Source organism: Gadus chalcogrammus, chromosome 4 (assembly GCF_026213295.1).
Source record: "Gadus chalcogrammus isolate NIFS_2021 chromosome 4, NIFS_Gcha_1.0, whole genome shotgun sequence".
Lineage (NCBI taxonomy): Eukaryota > Metazoa > Chordata > Actinopteri > Gadiformes > Gadidae > Gadus > Gadus chalcogrammus.
Window position 1 is genome coordinate 11965327 of NC_079415.1, and position 18507 is coordinate 11983833.

Below are 18507 nucleotides of genomic sequence, written 5' to 3' on the forward strand. Positions count from 1 at the left end.
TGCGTCCTTATCATTTCCTTATATTATTTTATCCAAATGTTTTTTTTTGCTTTTCTCTTTAGGTGAAGGACTGTGCTGAATAATTCCGTTCCATGTGAAACATTGCACATACAAGTCATATAATATGACTCAATTGATAATAGAATTCAATAAACTATACAGCAACTATTCATCTTGTCTTTTGTATTAATTTGTTTGCCCTAACTTTCTTTCCTCACTCCTGTAATCAGAGTATCTCTTCATTAGAGCTGGATCCTTCTATTTAGGTCATTGGATGTGGTAATCAATAAAGTCAAACTGCCAGAGTTGCAATCCTTCTGCTGGGCTTTTCTTTGTTTTTTCATAGGCTTTAGTAGTAAGTTAATTTATTAGTTTAATTATTCTAGGGAGAAGGGGTTGCAAGAGAAAGGGAATGCCTTATCTCAGAAAAGGCTCAATCAAACCTAGTTCTCCATTAAGCGTAGGCTATAGTCATGTATAGCTCAATAGCAGGCTGAGCCCCAGAGCAAGTCTTCAACACAGTCAATTTCAGTAAATGTAAACAAACATAATTCAAGAAGCTCATGTGTCCTCACTCCACACATTGCTTAGTTTTGTTTAACTCAATACTTTCCATTGACAATTTCAAACTTGAACCTAAAAATATATTTTTAACCCTTTTACTTAATAGTGAAGTAAAAAGTAATGGAATGCCTTTGATTTTGAATAAAGTTTTAAATTTACAATATGTACATTCAAGTAAAATATATTAAAAGTTTGCTGGACAGCACTTGACTTCATCCCTTGTGGTAAGCAAAAGACATTAGGGCTTGCAATCTTGCAAAAGTATTCATTAGCTTGTAAATATGTGGATGATAACTCTACAAACATACCAACCAGCATAATTTCCCAATGTACGTTGTGGTACGGCCCCAGGGTTAGCAATGCTACCGCCCCAGGCTAAATCGTGGTATGGCCCCAGGCTTAGTTATGGTATGGCCCAAGGCTTAGTTGTGGTATGGTCCCAAGCTTGGCCCCAACCCACTTCTGCCAAATGGGAAGGCTGAGCTAAAGAGGCCGCAAAACTACAACAAATACCCAATTCATATACATTGTTATTAAAACTGCTGAACAGTATTACCTTTGCTATAAAGCTTCTCTCACTCCCCTCAAAGAGAGAGAGAGAGAGTCATGAATCAGGCTGTATGTATTTACAACTGGTGTGTAGCAGGGCAGGGGGCAAGTACCTGGAGTTCATTGGCTGCTCACCATGGATTCTGGCCTGCTTTAGAGGGGCACTTACAGATAAGCCAAGCTGACCCATGTTCAGGCATGAGGTGGATGTGCTCTGGGCCAGAGCTGTAGCTCTGTTATGGGTAGCTGTGGTAGACATGCAAACTGTTGGCTTATTGATGGATTTAATGGACATACATGTACGATTTAACACCGAAGAGTACGGTAGTTTAAATTGAAAATACGAACAGAATACAGAATAGACCATAGTTCGTTCAAATGAGGGATAAGGCCTTGACAGAAATTAGCTTCCGTCAACAATTTTCTTTAAAATCCTGTAATATTCGTTATTTTATCAAATGTAATGCAATGAAGTCCAAAACAAAGTTGCCAACAACAATGTGAAAAGGGGATGAGGAGCTCCTCTTCAATACCACAAAAAAACAGCATGGGACTCTTCATACTTAAAGGGAAACTTCACCCATTGCAATTAAGCTTTGTATCGTTAGATACCCACTCATATTTTTGAATGGTCGTGCATCATTCCCTTATTTTCTGGAGACTGGAGAGATCCGTATCGATCTCCAACACTTCCTGTTTAAGATGATGCAATATGACGATTTTTGCGTAGAAGTAAATAGGAAGTGTAAGAGGGGAGGATTCTCGTAAGACTACAAGCACTAGTCCCACCCCCTATAGGGGGTGGTACCCACTGACGCTACGGACCTATTAGAGCAGTGCCACTGGGTGGGACTTCATCAGCAGAAACTAACATCCACAGCGTCTGAAGCTAAGCTAACAGAGGCTGTTGATAAAACTGAAGTATTCACTGAGTTCACCAACTAATACTCTTCACTAGAAATGTTGTGTGAAATGATTTTCAAGCAGTCTTGCAGTATCAGCTTGGTAGATGGAACAGCGAGGTGTCCGATAGGCGGAGATCTAGATTAGCGGGAGTGGCAAGCGAAGCTGTGCATCGTGGTGCATGGTGGAGTTGTTGTCTTCAATCCACAAGCGCCAAAAAGTCACTTTCTGCCTTTTCTTGGTCAAGACGGCACCAAATTAGAATTTTATTTTATTATTCGACTACATATAGGACCCAATTTCAATACATATTCATGCCTCCCCCGGTGAAATGCTCCTTTAAACAGGAAGTGTTGGAGATCGATGCGGATCTCTCCAGAAATAAGGGAATGATGCACGACCATTCAAAAATATGAGTGGGTTTCTAACGATACAAAGCTTAATGGCAATGGGTGAAGTTTTCCTTTAAGATGACGCAATATGACGATTTTTGCATAGAAGTAAATAGGAAGTGTAAGAGGCGAGGATTCTCGTAAGACTAGAAGCACTAGTCCCACCATCCTATAGGGGGTGGGACCCACTGACGCTACAGACCTGTTAGAGCAGTGCCAGTGGGTGGGACTTCATCAGCAGAAACTAACATCCACAGCGTCTGAAGCTAAGCTAACAGAGGCTGTTGATAAAACTGAATTACAACCCACAAGCGCCAAAAAGTCACTTTCTGCCTTTTCTTGTTCAAGACGGCACCAAATTAGAATTTTATTTATTATTCGACTACATATAGGACCCAATTTCAATACATATTCATGCCTCCACCGGTGAAATGCTCCTTTAAAAGCTGTAACGGTTGGATTAATGCATCATATTTTCTCTTATCTTATTATTATTTGTATTATTTTACATTAGTTTATTATTACTATTATTATTATCATTATTATTATTATTACTGTGGAGTAAATGGGAAGCAACAATTATAATTAACTTTTTACACATGCCAATAAAGTCTCTTCAATCTTCTTTCTTTCGACAAAGCTTTTGATAAAAGGTTTTGCCAATTGCCCTCAATGTAAATGTTAATGTCATCTCTGCAAGCCAAATAGGAAGCAATGTGTCATTGGTGCATGGTTCATTGAGGTCAAGCACTCAGAAATCAAGCTAAGAGATTCAGATTTTATCAAGCTTTATGCCTTTAAACATCACATGATACTCTCTTAAATGTCGTATGTATTATGTTTCAAAGCCCAATAAACGCAAGTAAATGGAATTGTGTTCTGTAACAATTGACTTGGATAGTCCACCGTTTATTATCAATTGAGTAAAAGTTGAGTATCAACATTGTTTTCCATTTAGTGTCTTATGACAATCACTTAACAAGTCACATTTCAATGTCCATTGAGTATAAGTTGAGTATCAACATCGTCTCAGTTAAATTTCTGTTGACTTTCACTTGACATTTCAACATTAAGTAAGAAGACATTCAATAAGGTTATCAAGAACCTTTCAACATAGATTACATTTAATGTTATCTGAAAATTAAATGTTTCATTATATAATCAACAACATGTCAAATGAATAGCAACTATCCTTCTTCAGGCATGTTTCAGTTGAACATCATGTTACGTGTCTCATTTGTGTCAGGTGAGATTACATTTTGCTTGCTATCAACTCATATTGGAATTGAGGGTATATTTCTAAACAAAAAACAAGGTCCATGATAAAAATATGAGCTTAAACTTTTATTAGTAAAATAGAACAAAAAAGTACAGCAGAGATAAACAAGGGGCTGTCTATATATATATTTATATATATATGTATATGTTTAAATAAAATAAATAGGGAGAGTGATACTTTATGGTGTGACTTTATTATACTACTATATGCACAGCCAGTAGTAACCTTGATGATTAGTCGTTGTTGGATACCCCCAGCATCATATGAGTCAGGGAACACCAGGTTCCCACGTGGACAATTAAAAAACAAAGAAAGGTGATCGATAAATCAGCGACTTTCTTAGCTTTACGGAACGCAATGCATGTATTCGTTATATTCTTTGCATCCAAAGGATGAACAGATTTTTGCTATACTCCTGCTCCTTGGTATTTTTCTGGTCAGACTTATGAACCCTATTCCGCGTGGAGTGTGTTTGGCAGCTGCCATAGTGATTTGGTACACATTGCATCAAAGATCATGGTCCTGATTTATTTATTTTCATATTGAAATCAATGTACATTGGCACACACAGACACATACCTACATACAAACAAAGCATTTGTGTTAAAACACTTTATGCATCCTTAAGGATATATAGCCTTTCTTGCACACAGTATATGAGATAGTAAGACAACTAGGTAGATAGATGCTGTGTGGAGCCACTATGCCTTTATATCATAATTCAACTGATGTTTAATTGATACGTAGCTGATTAGTTTATTCTAAGTACAAGATTAGTTAAATATTACAATACGTTGATTAAATAATAATAAAAAACTTAGTAGCAATGGAAACACTGATGGTAGTGCAACCAAAGGGTATAAATACATGAAACACTATACCCTCCAGCATCAGGCCTCTATACAATCTTATTCCCTGGCATCATCCACGTCTTTAAAGGCCAACAATGGAATCCTGGCTGCAGTTGCAACTGCCATCAAACATTGTTGCAACTTATTTATAGAGTCGACAGATTTACAGCTTGTGAAACAAAGTAAATGTTCACACACACATTCTATTTGGTATTCTCTTTGAAGAACATTATGAATTGGATTCCAGCAGCGACACTATTCTGATACAACTACATGAACTATATATATTGTTATCATGTATAGCATTCAAGGTATGTTCCAATGGACAAATCATTCCAAAGCAAAATAAAAAAGCCATTTGAAGATCTGCCCTTATATAGTTCTGCCTGGACTTCAGGACCACCTATATATATAAGGGGACAGAAGATGAGACAGATAGTCTGCAGGGAAGTTCAGGATATTACATCTGGTGGTAAGTAAGACTGATGCTTCAGCTCCTGTCTAGGGAAGACCATTGTATTAGAGTGGACAATCTTTCATGATTTATTTCATTGAGATTATTTCCCTTTACTTCAATTACTCTTACTTACCTTCTTCTTTACCTTATTTATGTTTTACTTGAAAGATAGTTACTTATATTTAAGTTTAAGAAACCATTAGAGTGTACATTTGCATGGAGTTGTTTTCTGTAAGGTTATGTTTTTTAAAGCTTGAGACTTAATTACCTAACTGCTTTTTTTTAATTGATTTTTAATTATTTCATCATTTTATATATTATTTTTAATTTGGCTATTTGATTACGAGTATAGGTGTTCTTAGATAAATTAAATGTTAATAGAAGAGATGCCGTTTCATCTGCAAATTTCAACGCATAATACAGAAATAATAGTTTTAATTTAATTCAGTGAAATTTGATTGCTAGTCATTGTAACTTGTACATGTCGTGGCTCATTAACATCATGAATCACTTTTATTTTAAGGACCAATTCATTATACGGTTGAAGTAAAGAAGACGGTAAGAATAATTAAACATCATCTCCTTACCAAAAATCTCCAAACCTTCTTCAAGCCATGTGTATGTTTCAGTTAAACTAAATTGATTTCTTCTTTTTGCTTTCATAAAACAAGGCTCCAGCATGAGTACGGACGCAGAGATGGCCGCTTATGGCGAGGCTGCTATTTACCTCCGTAAGCCAGAAAGGGAGAGGATTGCGGCCCAGAGCGCGCCATTCGATGCAAAGGCTGCTGCATATGTGACTGATGTTAAGGAACTGTACGTAAAGTGTACCATCACTAAGAGGGAAGGTGGCAAAGTCACCGTCACAGTTTTGGCTACAAAAGAGGTGAGCAGAGGTTGCTTATCAACTGGTGTCAACAGAAAGTTTAAGTCTCAATAGCTGCACTGGTAAGAAAACTAAAAATGGGCTTCCATTTTTTAGGAGAAGACAGTCAAGGAGGACGATGTCACACCAATGAACCCTCCCAAGTACGACAAAATTGAGGACATGGCCATGATGACCCATCTCAATGAAGCCTCTGTGTTGTATAACCTCGCAGAGCGTTATTCAGCATGGATGATCTATGTAAGATATTTTGCCTCAATGAAAGTATAAGAAACATTAAGTACTATGCATCGTTAATAGGTAACATTAATGTGAATCTCTTTGATCTCCTTCAGACCTACTCTGGGCTGTTCTGTGCCACTGTAAACCCCTACAAGTGGCTCCCAGTGTACGATCAGTCGTGTGTCAATGCCTACAGAGGCAAGAAGCGCATGGAGGCTCCACCCCACATCTTCTCTGTCTCTGACAACGCCTTTCAGTTCATGCTCACTGGTATGTAAATTAAAGTTTCAAATCCCTAATCTTATCTTATTTTTATGAATTAAAACCATGATCATAGTTTTGAATACATTTGTCTCACAGATAGAGAAAACCAGTCAGTCCTGATCACGTAAGTTTGATTCTGTCAACATGATATAAATATGATGCAATGATTCCTACAATGGAAAACATGTCAAAAATGTATGTACTCGTCTTTTCATACCAAGTGGAGAATCCGGTGCTGGAAAGACTGTGAACACCAAGCGTGTCATCCAATACTTTGCTACAATCTCAGTGGGTGGAGCAGAAAAAAAGAAGGATGATGGCGGTGGAAAGATAAAGGTATGTTAAAAAATAAACATTAAATCAATGAATCAATACATAAAGAAATAACATAAGAACATGAAAAATATAAATAAGATTCAATAAAAAGGTATTAACATTTTATGCTTGATTATAGGGGTCACTGGAGGACCAGATTATTGCAGCCAATCCCCTGCTGGAGGCCTATGGTAATGCCAAGACTGTGAGAAATGACAACTCCTCCCGTTTTGTAAGTATGATTTGAATTCCTCGCTAAGATGCTCCTTAGTATTTGAGTATTTTTTTGAGGATGTTAAAACAAATTGTTTTGCAAACAGGGCAAATTCATCAGAATTCATTTCCACGCAAACGGTAAACTGTCCAGTGCTGACATTGAGACGTGTAAGTATCTAGTTCTACATGTGGATTAATTAACCAAGATTATTCGTGGTATAGGTTTTTATCAATGAATGGGCCTTATAGATCTGCTGGAGAAGTCAAGAGTGACATTCCAGCTTCCCGATGAGAGAGGCTATCACATCTTCTACCAGATGATGACCAACCACAAACCTGAGATCATTGGTGAGATTTTATAATAGTAAGAGTGTGAAGAATGCACTTAATATTAAGATGAAAAGTTTTCCTGAATTGCCTTTATCTATTCGAATATGACTTAATATGTACAAATGACTTCTGAAGTTCAAATATTTAAAGGGCTAATTTTCTCTCTAGAAAAAATCGTTTTTGGTAAAGATTATATCTTCCATTGCATATTGTGGAAATGCATTTGGAAAACATGCATTGCATGTAAGTGCTAAGAAAGATTAATTCGTTTTTTATTCAGAAGTTATCTGTTAGGTAGCAGCATATCAAGCAGATAAAATACATTTGTTTAATCCCTCAGAAATTACACATGAAACAATTTAGAAAAATATAGATTGGAAACGATAATGACAAAATCTAAGCAGAGAAATGACATATATTTAATCCCTCAGAAATGACCCTCATCACCAGCAACCCCTACGACTTCCCCATGTGCAGTCAGGGTCAGATCACTGTGGCCAGCATTGATGACAAAGAGGAGCTGGATGCTACTGATGTCAGTGGTTGATTGGAAAACACTTCATGTATTTTCCACATGGCATAAATGTTACGAAATGTGTTCTAAATGTTCATTGTTTTCAACACAGGCTGCTATTGATATTTTGGGCTTCACTAATGAGGACAAGGTGGGCATCTTTAAGTTCACTGGTGCTGTGCTTCACCACGGTAACATGAAGTTCAAGGAGAAGCAGCGTGAGGAGCAGGCTGAGCCAGATGGCAATGAAGGTAATGATGAACTTGTATTCATCAGTGCACTAGAAGGCAAATTGTTGCATATTTGCTTGCATTGCATTGGTAGTCGTTATTATACAGGATAATAATCCATTCATTTTTCATGTTAACTTTGTAGAGGCTGACAAGATTTCCTATCTACTGGGTCTGAATTCTGCTGATATGCTCAAGGCTCTTTGCTACCCAAGAGTGAAGGTCGGAAATGAGTATGTCACCAAGGGACAGACTGTACCTCAGGTAAGAAAAAAGTGATGTGTTGTGGTACAATTTCTTTTAACATGATGTATTGTCTATTATGAGACTAATATTTTTGATGATTTTAAATGAAAATAAATTTCAGGTCAAAAACTCAGTGAGTGCCCTGGCCAAGTCTATCTATGAGAGGATGTTCTTGTGGATGGTCATCCGTATCAACACGATGCTGGACACCAAGCAAGCAAGACAATTCTACATTGGCGTGCTGGACATTGCTGGTTTTGAGATATTTAATGTAAGATGCGTAAATACGTGGCAGCATTTCTGATTTAATTAATTTGGACCCAAAACTCTTTAGCATTCAATTGTTGAAACCTCGTAAAAGTTGGTTAATTAAATGTCCCCTACTAGTACAACAGCATGGAGCAGCTGTGCATCAACTTCACCAATGAGAAACTGCAACAGTTCTTCAACCACCACATGTTCGTCCTGGAGCAAGAGGAGTACAAGAAGGAGGGTATCATCTGGGAGTTCATTGACTTCGGCATGGACTTGGCTGCCTGCATTGATCTTATTGAGAAGGTACAACAGAATATTATAACTATATTTTATTATTCTTTGTGTGTCTTACAAATACTTTTGATAATGTTTCACCAATCCTTTTTCCTCTTAAGCCAATGGGCATCTTCTCCATCCTTGAAGAGGAGTGCATGTTCCCCAAGGCTTCCGACACTACTTTCAAAAACAAGCTGTATGACCAGCATCTTGGCAAGACCAAAGCATTTGAGAAGCCCAAGCCTGCAAAGGGCAAGGCTGAGGCCCACTTCGCCATGGTGCACTATGCTGGTACTGTGGACTACAACGTCACTGGCTGGCTGGACAAGAACAAGGATCCCCTGAATGACTCTGTCGTACAGCTGTATCAGAAATCCTCAAACAAACTTCTGCCTGTTCTGTACCCTCCTGTAGTAGAAGGTACATATTCATATAGTTTAATCATAGTATATAACTTTTAATACATTATATAATAATGCCTATTTAATTTTAAGCCATTGCCTCTGTTTTAAATATACAAGTGTGGAAAATGAACTGTGACTTGTTACCAAAAATTAAAAACAGAGGTCGGGGGTGCAAAGAAGGGAGGCAAGAAAAAGGGTGGCTCCATGCAGACTGTGTCTTCACAGTTCAGGGTAAGGGTTAACACACAAACAAATGTAAAAAATGAACCTAATTTCATTATTTTTTCTGAATTGGTTCTTTAGCAGTAAATTTGTACATATTTCTTGTTTTATGCTTTGACGTGTCTTTAGGAGAACTTGGGTAAACTTATGACCAACTTAAGAAGCACCCATCCTCACTTTGTGCGTTGCCTGATTCCCAACGAGTCAAAGACTCCAGGTACAGTGAGCAAAGGATATACCATTTCGTCATTAGTCACCCAACTAATATTATTGACTACGTATTTATCACCCATGTCACAGGTCTCATGGAAAACTTCCTGGTTATCCACCAGCTGAGGTGTAACGGTGTACTGGAGGGCATCAGAATCTGCAGAAAGGGCTTCCCCAGCAGAATCCTCTATGCTGACTTCAAGCAGAGGTATTAACTCAAAAGATTTTTCAAGGACAACTTTACAAATGCCTTGAATGCAAAAAACATTTCAATGGTCTGCTTCAGGTACAAAGTACTGAATGCCAGTGTCATTCCTGAGGGCCAGTTTATTGACAACAAGAAGGCTTCTGAGAAACTGCTTGGATCCATTGATGTGCCTCACGATGAGTACAAATTTGGACACACAAAGGTCTGTTTATTGTTGTAAAAAAATATATGTTTATACTTCATTGAAAGTTACTAGCTGACAGAAATATTTTCTTACATTAAGGTGTTCTTCAAAGCTGGCCTTCTGGGTACTCTTGAGGAATTGCGAGATGAGAAGCTTGCAGCTCTGGTCGGAATGATTCAGTCTGCATGCAGAGGTTATGTCATGAGAAAGGAGTTTTTGAAAATGATGGAGAGGAGGTATGTAAGAAGACTTCCTGTCAAAACTCTAAAAGGTTTTTAGCTACTAGGTGCAACCCCAATAATGGTTGGTCATATATGATGGTTGTTTTATTTTATAGGGAAGCAGTCTTCACTATTCAGTACAACATCCGCTCATTCATGAATGTTAAACACTGGCCATGGATGAAGGTGTACTATAAGATCAAGCCTCTTCTGAAGAGTGCTGAAACTGAGAAGGAGCTTGCCAATATGAAGGATAACTATGAAAAGATGAAGACAGACCTGGCAGCTGCCCTGGCCAAGAAGAAGGAACTTGAGCAAAAGATGGTTTCTCTCCTGCAGGAGAAGAATGATCTTTCACTGCAAGTGGCTTCTGTAAGCAAATATTATTTTTGTATCCCTGTCTGTACACAGTGAGGTAAATGTGATGTTACATGCTCTAAATCTCTAAATATCACACAGGAAGGGGAGAATCTGAATGATGCTGAAGAAAGGTGTGAAGGACTCATCAAGAGTAAGATCCAGCTGGAGGCAAAAGTCAAAGAGACAACTGAGAGGTTGGAGGATGAGGAGGAAATGAATGCTGAGCTGACTGCCAAGAAGAGGAAACTTGAAGATGAATGCTCTGAGCTCAAGAAGGACATTGATGATTTGGAGCTTACCTTGGCCAAAGTGGAGAAGGAGAAACATGCCACTGAGAATAAGGTTTGTAAAGTTGTCAGCTAAATACTACCGCCAACTTTCTCCAAACAGTAATTAATTGAGTACAAAGGAAGTTTATACTTGACTAATTAGCATGGATGACACTTGATTCTCCTTTAGGTGAAGAACCTGACTGAGGAGATGGCCTCTCAGGATGAGAGCGTTGCTAAGCTGACAAAGGAGAAGAAAGCCCTCCAAGAGGCACACCAGCAGACTCTTGATGACCTGCAGGCAGAGGAAGACAAAGTCAACACTCTGACCAAGGCAAAGACCAAGCTTGAACAGCAAGTGGATGATGTGAGTAAAATAGAACTTCATGGAAACTTAGAATTAATATCAGTAATGGAGTTCATGAATATTCAAGCATTATCAATAATTATTTACAATTATTAGAGTAAATATTAAACAATACAAGTGATTGTTCTTAATTATATTAAAATATTTCCATCCAGCTTGAAGGTTCACTGGAGCAAGAGAAGAAGCTCCGTATGGACCTTGAGAGATCCAAGAGAAAGCTTGAGGGTGATCTGAAACTGTCTCAGGAATCTGTCATGGATCTTGAGAATGACAAACAGCAGTCTGATGAGAAAATCAAGAAGTGAGATATTTGTTTCTTGTGAACCACAATAGGATGAACTCCATATGCTTTCTTATTAAATTAAATTTAAAATTGTTACATTTTTTTATTATTATTATTTTATTTTAATCATTCACAGGAAGGACTTTGAGACCAGCCAGCTTCTGAGCAAAATTGAGGATGAGCAGTCCCTGGGTGCTCAGCTTCAGAAAAAGATCAAGGAGCTTCAGGTGGGAAAATAATACAAAAGGAATATACATTTTCTGAAATGAATAATTGGTTATTTGGCTCAATATTTGCATTATTTAGGCCCGGATTGAAGAGCTGGAGGAAGAGATTGAGGCTGAGCGTGCTGCTCGTGCCAAGGTTGAGAAGCAGAGAGCTGATCTCTCCAGAGAACTTGAAGAGATCAGTGAGAGGCTTGAGGAGGCTGGTGGAGCCACTTCTGCTCAGATTGAGATGAATAAGAAGCGTGAAGCTGAGTTCCAGAAGCTGCGTCGTGACCTTGAGGAGTCCACCCTGCAGCATGAAGCCACTGCTGCTGCTCTGCGTAAGAAGCAGGCTGACAGTGTAGCAGAGCTGGGAGAGCAGATTGACAACCTCCAGCGTGTCAAGCAGAAGCTTGAGAAGGAGAAGAGTGAGTTCAAAATGGAGATTGATGACCTCTCCAGCAACATGGAAGCTGTTTCCAAAGCCAAGGTAAGTTATTCTTAAATGCCTTCATTGAATTAAGAAGTAATATATTAAATAAATATGTCAATACTAATAAATTAACAGGATTTGAAAATTATAAAATCGTACTCATCAGGGAAATCTGGAGAAGATCTGCCGTACCCTTGAGGATCAACTCAGTGAAATCAAGGCTAAGAGTGATGAGAATGCTCGCCAGATAAATGACGTCAGTGCCCAGAGAGCAAGACTGCTGACAGAAAATGGTACATACTTAAGAAGACGGTCATTTGGATTGATCATTAATTCATGTTAATTGAAGGAGTGAGATAGAATTGCATCTATATTTTTGGTTTTGCAGCTTAAGCATGTATTCAATATTTAACGTTCAATCTCCAACTAGGGGAGTTTGGCCGTCAGCTTGAGGAGAAGGAAGCTCTTGTCTCCCAGCTGACCAGAGCCAAGCAGGCCTTTACTCAGCAGATTGAGGAGCTGAAGAGGCTAAATGAGGAGGAAGTTAAGGTAAGGTAGAATTATTAATAAAAATTGCAGGGTACAAAGATAAAAAAATATCTTTGATTGACATGTTCTGTTTCACCTTTTGTAGGCCAAGAATGCTCTTGCTCATGGTGTGCAATCAGCCCGCCATGACTGTGACCTTCTGAGGGAGCAGTTTGAGGAGGAGCAGGAGGCTAAGGCTGAGCTGCAGCGTGGAATGTCCAAGGCCAATGGTGAGGTGGCCCAGTGGAGGAGCAAGTATGAAACTGATGCTATCCAGCGCACTGAAGAGCTAGAGGAGTCCAAGTGAGTCACACATTTAAAACATAGTTGTTTTAGTTGACATTATATTTGATGAATGTACACAATTTAAGCCAAGTTATTCATTAACAGGAAAAAGCTGGCCCAGCGCCTTCAGGAGGCTGAGGAACATATTGAGGCTGTGAACTCCAAGTGTGCCTCTCTGGAGAAGACCAAACAGAGACTCCAGGGTGAGGTGGAGGACCTCATGGTTGATGTGGAGAGGGCCAATGGACTGGCTGCCAACCTCGACAAGAAACAGAGGAACTTTGACAAGGTGTGTTGTTATTCATCTAAATACATTTTTCTATTTTCATTCTATGATTCTTCCTCAGGGGCTAAACATGCACCCCTCTATTAATAATAATAAACAGGTATTGGCTGACTGGAAGCAGAAATATGAGGAGGGTCAGGCAGAGCTTGAAGGAAGTCTTAAAGAGGCTCGTTCTCTCAGCACTGAGCTTTTCAAGATGAAGAACTCCTATGAAGAAACTCTAGATCATCTGGAGACCATGAAGCGTGAAAACAAGAACCTCCAACGTGAGTTTTTGTCAATAACATCAGTATCACTATTTTGCTTTTCCGACTAATAACAAATACAAAATTGCTTTGCAGAGGAGATTTCTGATCTGACTGAACAAATTGGTGAGACCGGAAAGAACATACATGAGCTGGAGAAATCCAAGAAGCAGGTGGAGACAGAGAAGACTGAGATCCAGTCAGCCCTTGAGGAAGCTGAGGTGAGGATGATTAAATCAGCAAACAACATCTAAATAAATGTAGATCTAATTTTAATAAATGTGCATAATTTAATTTTATACATTAGGGAACTCTGGAGCATGAGGAATCCAAGATTCTGCGTGTCCAGCTGGAGCTCAACCAGATTAAGGGTGAGGTTGACAGGAAGCTGGCTGAGAAGGATGAGGAGATGGAGCAGATCAAGAGGAACAGCCTGAGGGTCATTGACTCCATGCAGACCACTCTTGATTCTGAGGTCAGGAGCAGGAATGACGCTCTGAGAATTAAGAAGAAGATGGAAGGAGATCTGAATGAGATGGAGATCCAGCTGAGTCATGCCAACCGCCAGGCTGCTGAGGCCCAGAAGCAGCTGAGGAATGTTCAGGGACAACTGAAGGTATGACACCAAGGATGAACAGCGCATATAAAATGTAGTGCAAGATATCCTTTTCTGATGTTTTCTGTTCCTGGTAACATAAGGATGCACAACTGCACCTTGATGATGCCATCAGAGCTGCAGAAGACCTGAAGGAGCAGGCCGCCATGGTGGAACGTAGGAACGGTCTCATGGTGGCTGAAATTGAGGAGCTGAGGGCAGCTCTGGAACAGACAGAGAGAGGCCGCAAAGTGGCTGAGCAAGAGCTTGTGGACGCCAGCGAGCGCGTTGGACTGCTGCACTCTCAGGTAACCATACAATATAATCCTATCATTTGAATACAAGAACACAAATATTTTGACTGTAATTGCATTGTAATATGTTTCAGAACACAAGCTTGTTGAACACAAAGAAGAAGCTGGAAAGCGACCTGGTCCAAGTCCAGGGTGAGGTGGACGATAGTGTACAGGAAGCCAGAAATGCTGAAGAGAAGGCCAAGAAGGCCATCACTGATGTAGGTTTATTTTTATTTCTTAAATCATCGACAAATCAAAATACCTCTTCATAAAAAAAATCTCTCATTTTTTCTACGTCCAGGCAGCCATGATGGCTGAGGAGCTGAAGAAAGAGCAGGACACTAGCTCTCACTTAGAGAGGATGAAGAAGAACCTGGAGGTCACAGTGAAAGACCTGCAGCATCGCCTGGATGAGGCTGAGAACCTGGCCATGAAGGGTGGCAAGAAGCAACTTCAGAAACTGGAGGCCAGAGTAAGAAATTAATCATCAAGCATTTAAGAATAGATTTAAGTCCAATATAAGGAGATTTATTAATTCACTTTAATTCGAAAGGTTCGTGATCTGGAGGCAGAGGTTGATAATGAACAGAGACGTGGAGCAGATGCTGTAAAAGGTGTCCGCAAACATGAGAGACGGGTCAAGGAACTCACCTACCAGGTATGTCAAACTTACATCTCTAAATATGTTTCTACGGCATTAGCATTTTGATGACATTTTGATATCTAAAGGCCACATGATGTTGATTTTTCAATTTAAAATGTGCATCAGACTGAGGAGGATAAGAAGAATGGTTGCAGACTCCAGGATCTTGTTGATAAGCTGCAGCTGAAGGTGAAGGCTTACAAGAGGCAGTCTGAGGAAGCGGCAAGTAAAAGCTACGTAACAAAATCAAGTTATCAATTTTAGTACCTATTTAAACAAATTATGAATGTTCCTACAGGAGGAGCAGGCCAACTCTTACCTGTCCAAGTGCAGGAAGGTTCAACATGAGCTGGAGGAGGCTGAGGAACGTGCTGACATCGCCGAGACTCAGGTCAACAAGCTGAGGGCCAAGAGCCGTGACTCTGGAAAGGTATTTCGATGGCATAGTACAGTTCAGATTATTGCACAAATATATATCTTAGAATCGACTTTAATGATTTAATTAAAAAAATACTATATCTCTAATTCCTACATTTGTTTGGTTTTTCTCTTAGGGCAAGGAGAGTGCTGAATAATTCCTTTCCATTGGAAATATTGCACATTGTAAAAGTCATACAATATGACACAATTGTGAATAGCATAAAATAAACTATACATCAACCTTCCATCCTGTAATGTGTAGTTATTTGTTTGGCGTTACTTCCTTTGCTCAGTCCTAACAACAGGGTTTATCTTCATTGGATGTAGCCCGAAAGGTTGAACATAAACACTTCATGTAGTGAAGGAAAAAGAGAAGCAATGCTTTGGAATGTGTGTGAAATTTTAAAGTGTAAACATTGGAGAACTTGAGAAACGTACAACTGATGAAAGTTTAGTGTTTAAGTTTAGTATAGATATCTATATAATCTATATATATATATATATACGTATATATATATATATATAGTAAATATATGTACCCCTTTTATCACTGGCCGGCCCTGCCAAGCAAAATTAAATAAGCAAAAGTGTTACAAAGCGAACACTGTGGCGCAACAGGAACCTGAATTCTCAGAGGTGATATGGTGAGCTGGCTGACCCTCGTGTGTATTAGTAGGCTAGTTCCATTATCATAACTGATGCAATAAACAGGTTAATACAAATATTATTAATCAATTTTGTAGCGCGGTGCCTCCACTGAGAAAATAATGCACTTACCTAGGGCGAGTGAATAGGGTATTTTCAGAGACTTAAATAAACATGTAGATAATAATTACAAGAGTGGTGATGATTGCAGATATAAAATAATCGCTATACACCTACCCAGCACTCAGGCTTAGCCATATTCAAATTAACTGCCAGAACACCCAAGAATATATATAATATTTGAACAATGATGAGAGAGAGCGAGAGCGAGGGAGAGAGAGAGGGAGGGAGAGAGGGCGATAATACATGAAATACACACACCCAAACAAAAAGAGCACACTCGAAGTATGGGGCCCGTTGGTGCACGAAGGTGTACCCCGTTCAGCGTTCACGCTAGACTTTTTCTTGGGCGGACAAATGTCCGACACTATTCCAGAATATATCGGACATTTGGAATATCTTCCGGAGGTTATTCACTAATAATTAAAAAATCACCAAGAGTTCACATTTAAACGACAAACGACACAAACTAAGTTGCTTCAATGAATGCCATTTATTAAATTAGCCTAGGCAAAAAAAACATAACGGACATTCTCGGCATAAATGGTAAACGGGTAAAAAAAAATAATTTTATAATTTCAATTCTTGCATGCTACTTTCGGCGCAACTTCATGGCATGCAAGTGCTCCGCTGCTCGCGAAAAGTTGAAGTCTTTCAACCCCGGCCCAAGGCTCGATATGCGCATGAGCCTCGTCACCTTTTCCTCAGCTAGGCGGTTTCTGATAGATGTTTTAATCCTGTTTTGTTTTGGAGAGAAAAGGCTCGTCCCGCAGGAACACTGGACACGGGGATTTTACTGGCGATTTTGGCCAGCTTTGCCCAGTCGGGAAAGATCTGTGCGTTCACACCAAACGCGACGGGGCGACAAGATCCCATCCAAAGTGAATGTAGAGACGCGTATCGGGCGAATTTTTCATGGGAGAAAAACGCTTTTTTAAATTGTTTTGAATTGTTCCGCCACACTTTCGCCGTGCGCGTTCACGAGGATTTGTGCCGCGACAAATTCGCTCGAGTTGAAATATTTCAACTTTGACGCGAATTTCGCGTGATGACAGCCAATCAGCGTTCAACAGCGTGGCCACTGAGTGACATGTGTATGCATGTGCGGGTGCACTGTGCGTGTTCATGAATGCACGTTCGTGTTTGCCTCCCTGGTGAGCTCTGCCAGGAACCGCTACTGGTTTTCATATGCTACTGATTCATTCATACATAAATGCGAACTTCTTTCTTTTTTTTCTCGGACATGTGGGCCGTTTACATTTTATTATACCGGCCATGCGTGCGTGCAATCGGCCAATGTCCGGCTATAGCCGGCTAACGTGAACGCTGGCCCCGTTTACACGAGGGCGCTTGCGGGTAAAAACGACAAAATATGTTATCGGAAGTGCCTTTCGTTTAGACGGTGACAGGGTTTTTGGGGCTTACAAATGCAAAAATCTGAAATCGCCCTCCAGAGTGGAAAACTTGAATACGCTCCGCCGTAGCGTTTCCGTCTACCCTGCCAAGACGCAAAACCCTGCTCAGATCTGCTCACGTCGCTTATGCGTTTACGTCACATACATGCCCCAGTACAGGGAAATAAACGAACATGTTGGATTATTTCAATGCGTCGGACAGTCAAGCTGCTCTGACAGCTCTAATAAACTTACAGGAGTCTTTCCACGAAATGTACAGGATATGTACAGATATTATTAATGAACAGAGAAGGATCTGTAATTATGTTTTGGTTTTTCGCGGCGCAGATAAAAGAAGAAGGAAGATTCTACGCATGCGCTCAGACATGGCGGTGTTGTGTGAAAGTGTATCACAGCACCATCTAGCCGCCTGACATGCATACCCAATCGAATTCAATACACTTTTGCGTCAACGTATGCACGCAGATTTCCTCCCGAAAACGCTTGTCTAAACGCAGAAAAAAAGTGAAGACGCGACGCCATTTATGCATATTCTGTTCAGACCGTCGTCATGTAAACGTAGCCTCAGAGCAGAGCCATACAGCAACAGTTAGCTACGTTGCCCGTCCAAATGACAGAGGGCGATAGAGTGTGTGTGTGTGTGTGGGGGGGTCAGTATAAGGCCCAATCCGGATTTATTGACCTACAAAAATCTCCACCTTAACTGTACCCCTTACCCCTACCTCTTAACTCTACCCCTCAACCCTACCCATACGAAATGGGACAACCCTTCAAGACCCAGTTACAGTACGTCATTAATTGTTATGGTCTGTCTGTTTCCTTGTCTTGTTTTGGTGTGTTTTCCTGTTTTACTTTGGTATCTCTGTCTTGTTTCTCCCCATGTCCGTTCAAGTTTCCCTCCAGAGTGATTACT

General features: G+C 39.8%; 1 protein-coding gene across 1 annotated transcript; it reads left to right on the forward strand.

Annotated features, from left to right (window-relative positions):
* The first annotated feature begins 4942 nt into the window (after window positions 1–4942).
* LOC130380556 (myosin heavy chain, fast skeletal muscle-like) lies at window positions 4943–15676 on the forward strand. The gene is made up of 41 exons (XM_056587799.1): window positions 4943–5010; window positions 5519–5553; window positions 5667–5881; window positions 5978–6121; window positions 6217–6373; window positions 6464–6491; window positions 6589–6703; window positions 6822–6914; window positions 7003–7066; window positions 7148–7246; window positions 7660–7763; window positions 7855–7993; window positions 8118–8236; window positions 8340–8489; window positions 8606–8776; window positions 8869–9169; window positions 9314–9384; window positions 9505–9592; window positions 9676–9793; window positions 9872–9995; window positions 10077–10213; window positions 10315–10570; window positions 10658–10900; window positions 11018–11194; window positions 11350–11495; window positions 11614–11704; window positions 11784–12173; window positions 12283–12409; window positions 12547–12665; window positions 12751–12947; window positions 13035–13218; window positions 13316–13481; window positions 13557–13681; window positions 13768–14076; window positions 14160–14363; window positions 14444–14569; window positions 14653–14823; window positions 14905–15009; window positions 15121–15216; window positions 15293–15424; window positions 15549–15676. Exons 3-41 carry the CDS (start codon window positions 5675–5677, stop codon window positions 15567–15569), a joined length of 5814 nt encoding a protein of 1937 aa, XP_056443774.1. The 5' UTR covers window positions 4943–5010; window positions 5519–5553; window positions 5667–5674; the 3' UTR covers window positions 15570–15676.
* Window positions 15677–18507: the final 2831 nt, after the last annotated feature.

Excerpts from the sequence above, each read along its gene's own strand:
- LOC130380556 (XM_056587799.1), top strand. The coding sequence starts at position 5,675 with ATGAGTACGGACGCAGAGATGGCCGCTTATGGCGAGGCTGCTATTTAC. Across the intron at positions 12,410-12,546 it reads AAGACTGCTGACAGAAAATG|GGGAGTTTGGCCGTCAGCTT; the intron begins GTACATACTTAA and ends ATCTCCAACTAG. Across the intron at positions 15,217-15,292 it reads AGAGGCAGTCTGAGGAAGCG|GAGGAGCAGGCCAACTCTTA; the intron begins GCAAGTAAAAGC and ends ATGTTCCTACAG.